At 45.9% G+C, this 5,000-nt stretch overlaps 1 protein-coding gene across 1 annotated transcript in view; it reads left to right on the plus strand.

The window, feature by feature from the left end:
* The first annotated feature begins 511 nt into the window (after positions 1-511).
* kcnab1b (potassium voltage-gated channel subfamily A regulatory beta subunit 1b) overlaps positions 512-5,000 on the plus strand; it is a 48,206-nt gene continuing 43,717 nt past the window's right edge. The window contains exon 1 of the mRNA XM_030773355.1: positions 512-762. Coding sequence (XP_030629215.1) covers positions 512-762 — 251 coding nt within the window. The remainder of the gene's footprint in view (positions 763-5,000) is intronic.

Genomic DNA, 5,000 nt, shown 5'->3' on the forward strand with positions numbered 1-5,000 from the left:
TCTGTCTGCCTGTCTGTGTCTGTGTCTCTGTGTGAGTGAGTGTGTGTGTGTGTGTACGTGTGTGTGTGTGTGTGTGCGTGCGCGTGTGTTTGAGATATGGTCACTCAGAGACTGAGAAAATCCGATCAGAGACAGAATCGTTTCCCGGGTGTGCAGTGGAATGCCATGAGGTCAGTATCCCAGAGTCCTCAGCGGCGAGATGAGAGAGGGGGATAAAGGTCAGTAGGCTGTATCAGTACTGGATTCAGAGGCCAGATCCCAGGATCACAGGCCAGGCAGTTCACACACAGGCCTCTTATGAGAGAACACACATATAAAAGCCAACGGTGACAAACAGCGCCTTCAAATGACTCTTCTCTGCTCAACTCAGCACTCACGGTGATGATGTAACACTTTCGCCAGAGGCCGACAAGGAAGTTGCACAAGTACCCAAACGAACACATCCGGATACATCCGTCAAGCCGATCGGGTGGATTGATTAGGGGACCAAACGGCGGGTTTTGTCGGCAAGATGTACCTGTACAAAGCAGCCTGCAGCGAGCTGCCTGTACCCAGACAGATAAGTCAGAAGACGGAGAGAGGCCTGAACCACACCCTCCAGAGACAGGGCCCCGGTATGAGCTCCAGGCCCACGGCAGGGTGTCTGTGCCGGGGAGTCCGGGCCGGCTGTGCCCTGGAGGTCAGACGCGTGGAGGAGTTTGGCCGCATGCATGGCCAGTCCCTGCAGGACAGCGTGGAGAGAAGGACTAAGATGCCCTACAGGTACTGGTGTCAAAGAGAGTGATTTAAGTTGCGTAATGATCTTATGAGGACTAATGCAGAATTACTGCAGTCTCCCTCCTTTCTCTCTCTCCCTCTCTCTCTCCCTCTCTCTCTCTCTCTTTCTCTCTCTCTCTCTCTCTCTCCCTCTGTCTCTCTCTCTCTCTCTCTCTCTCCCTCCTTTCTCTCTCTCCCTCTCTCCCTCTCTCTCTTTCTCTCTCTCTCTCCCTCTCTCTCTCTCCCTCTCTCTCTTTGTCTCCATATTGGAGGCCGGGGGTCTCTTCAGCAGGGTTAGATAATGGTAACAGCGATGACAGTTGTCTGTTTTTATAACAATCCCTTTTGAAAATGGGAGAAGGAAATTAAATGAACACAGGAAGATAAAATGAACAGAGTAAACATTGCAGATGTCACAAATTAACCTGATGCTTTTGTTCAGTTCAGTCCAGTAACCTGTGTGTCTGACACTGTAATTATAATACCAGTAAAACCACACGGGGCCTTCTGGTCTCGTGTCACAGCGAACTGGACTCTCACAGGACTGCCAGAGTTTTGGTTTGGTCAGCAGATTGGTTTCCCTGCTCTGGGTTTTCTCTGTGTACCCACCTGGATTTGCTAAGCCATGTTTCTGGTTAAAGAGTTTCTCTCACTGTTTGGATATGACAGATGGCAACTAACTCTCCATAACTGTCACTCGACCTGCGTTTCTATCTCTGACCGATAACGGCTTCACACGTTTAAATGGCTGCACCACTGTATAGGCCTAGGTTTCAATGAAAGTGAAAGTAAATTTATGGTGAGCGACAAAGAGACACCACAGTGTATGTTAGAGATGTATGTTAGAGATTAGCACGGCTGGCTGTATGTGTGTAGATAAGGCACATGTTCAGATAAATGTGTGTGTATACTAATACATCCATGTCCAGTTAATAAAGATCTGTTCTATATCCGTTTTCTCTACTGACAGTACAGTATCCCACACTGACTCAGTTAAGACAGAGCATAATTTGTTAGACCAGGTGGGTCCTGTCAGTCCAGGTTTGGACAGCTTATTTTTTTAATGACTGTATTATTGTGTCAGGCGTTATCATAATTAAAGACAGTGTGCTTGTCTGGCACCAGGTTGGCATCAGTCTTGGTGGAAAACAGAAGTTTGGTGGACAAGAGAACAGGACGTCTAGAATTTTGTTTTTTTTTTTCCAAGGAACTTTGAATCGACTGATGACAGCTTCCTCTCATTCTTTCTGTATATGTGTTCAGATGAGTCACGTGGCTCTCTCTCTGTCTCTCTATCTCTGTCTCTGTCTCTCTCTCTCTCTCTCTCTGTCTCTCTCTCTCTCTCTCTCTCTCTCTCTCTCTGTCTCTCTCTCTCTCTCTCTCTCTCTCTGTCTCTCTCTCTGTCTCTCTCTCTCTCTCTCTCTCTGTCTCTCTCTCTGTCTCTCTCTCCCTCTCTCTCTCTGTCTCTCTCTCTGTCTCTCTCTCTCTCTCTCTCTCTCTCTCTCTCTCTCTCTCTCGTGGGAAGAGACTTTTTTTGTGTCCCTTACGGCCACAGAACGGGTGCCCCGCCTGCTCAGAAATGACAGCAACAACAGGAAGTACAACGTCTGAGTTTCCCGCTCCAATATTTCATTATGGGCTGTGACACTGGCACTTTTGTGAGTGTGGTTTGAGTGAATGAAAGAATGAATCAATCGATCAATCAATCAATGACAAGAGATGAAGAGGAGACGTTGAAGTCTTGCTTTACATGCTGTATGTTTGTGTGAGTGTGTGTGTGTGTGTGTGTGTGTGTGTATGAGAGAGAGAGAAAGAATGAATGATTTGAAAAGCACATTAATTATGCATTGAAAAGTATAACGTATAGTAAGGAGCCTTGGGGGAGTTTTACTAATGACTCCTGCCAACAGTGTGAACACAGCATGTATTTTTTATGTCTTTAGCCTGGAGTCTCACCACACACTTTGAATTTTTATTAAAACTATTTTCATAAACGTACTAAGGCCAATATTCCATGCAATAATTAAAGAAATAACAAGTACAAGTGTTAATATGAAGTGTAATTACAGCAAACTCCAGGAATATTTCTCTTTCCGTGGTCCATTTCTGTAAGACATTAGACCAAGAATCCAGTTTACAGAGTCACTGACCAGAGAGCTCACTGATCAAAACACCGCTGTCTAGACACTGGACTACACTGGGTCTCGACAATTTTTTTTTAAAAAAAAAATGGCTTAAGGGAGAAAAAAATGAACAACGACTGAGAACTCAGGAATTCACATTTAAAAACAAAATCCCCAAATAAAGTGAGGAAACATGATTTTCACTCATTTTCAGTTTCTCCGGAGGGACACCGTTTTTCCAGCTCCATCTGTGAATTCCGCCCAATATTCTCTGTCATTCCCACACCGTGAGCTGTCCCTGTGACAGTCGGATCGTTTGGCAGGTGAGGAGGAGCAGGAGGAGGAGCGGGAGGAGCGTTCGGTGAAATCACAGCTTTGTCTCCATCTGCTGGCAACACATCTCACCTCCAAACCCACCCCTGACTGTCCCGTGTCGGTCGAGTGCCTCAGACGAGGAGAGCCTCAGTCCTAAACACTCCAAATGATGGATCTGGTCCTCTGTTCACACTCAGGGATGAAAACCACTCAGACATGCCTCACAGATGACTACAATTTCAGGACACTTCATAACCTGTGATGATCTTATATCTACAGAACTTGTCTCAGCTACAAAAGACAGAACGCAGCTGATATGTTTGGTTCAGCCACATCCAGAAACCCAACAAGTTTCTGCCAAGCTGAAAGTTACTGTTGTCCAAGCAAATGGACAAAAAAACCCAAAAGATTAAAACCAAAAGTAGAACGGTTTTGAATTCTGACGCCACAGTGCCGTATTTTGTTTAATGAGCAAAAATCTGACAATGCCAACAACCTTTTCCCAACTCCAGCTGAGTCGTGAGACAGCTCACTTGACCCTTGACTGAGATTGGGAATGCAACACTGCCGTGCTCCTCTGAGGAATGGAATTTTATTACAAAAGTGGGAGGAGCCCTTAGAGGCTTTACGAACGCAGGCTGACGGGTCGCACCTCGTCTGATGTACCCGTTTTTAGGAGGAAGGAGGGAAAGGATGTTGGGACCTCTAGGATCCTGTTCTGTCCCACGTTTTGTCCCAGAAGTCACTGAGGGAAGAAAAAAACCATCACCAGTCGTGTGATTTCAACAGACATCAAAGCAATGGAGATAATCAAATCAAAGGCATTCACAGGGTGTCTGGTGTTTTACGAGCAGAAGCGGAAATGAAAACGTTTGACTCAATCAGATGACAGATAGGGAGAGTTATAATTGCTACACGTTTCCTCCCAACCAATGAGGTTTGCCATTCTCCACGCGTACATGCTTTTAACTGACCTGAGGACAGGCCTTAGTGTCGAATGCGCAGTGCAAAGCCATTACTGCTGATCAGGAGGATCCTATTCCCCTGCACTGACAAGCACACTGACAGAATGCTAATGAGTGAACTGCTAGAGCTAATCCCAAACTGCAGGGATTATCTGGTGTGTGAAGGGAGAGAGAGAAGGAGAGAGACAGAGAGAGAGAGAGACAGAGAGAGAGAGAGAGAGAGAGAGACATAGAGAGAGAGAGAGAGACAGAAAGAGAGAGAGAGAACAGATGATTGGCTCCAGCGCACATGCAGGGACAGGAAGTCTTCATCTCAGGAGTTTTCTCCTCTGTTTCCTGTTCTTTCACCCCAGACTCACTGCCTCTGTCCAGGGCAGGCAGCCCTTACAGCCATCTCTGTGTGTGAGTGTGTGTGTGTGTGTGTGTGTGTGTGTGTGTGTGAGTGTGTGTGAGTGTGTGTGAGTGTGTGTGTGTGTGTGTGTGTGTGTGTGTGTGTGTGTGTATCTATCTATCTATGTATCTACCTACTGTATCTTATTCAAGACTCCTCATTTAATCCTACAACAGATGGTGTGTCCCCTCCATTCCTGAAGACTGTCCTCTCAACATACTTCTCTACTTAAATAAAGGGGTTTCTTTTCAGAGATGGAGATGTCCCAAGAGATGCAAAGAACAATCATCTTTCACAAAACCATTTTTTTCCCCGTCAGATCTCATTATTGAAACGGATCTGTAATCATCTCAGTAATCTCTTTGCTGTGGCTCATTAAGGGAGGGAAATTTAGGGAAAGTGCTTTTCTGAGCTCTAGAATAGCGTTCCTCCAGGGACAGTTAAGTGTGA

Source organism: Chanos chanos, chromosome 5, assembly GCF_902362185.1.
Source record: "Chanos chanos chromosome 5, fChaCha1.1, whole genome shotgun sequence".
Classification (NCBI taxonomy): domain Eukaryota; kingdom Metazoa; phylum Chordata; class Actinopteri; order Gonorynchiformes; family Chanidae; genus Chanos; species Chanos chanos.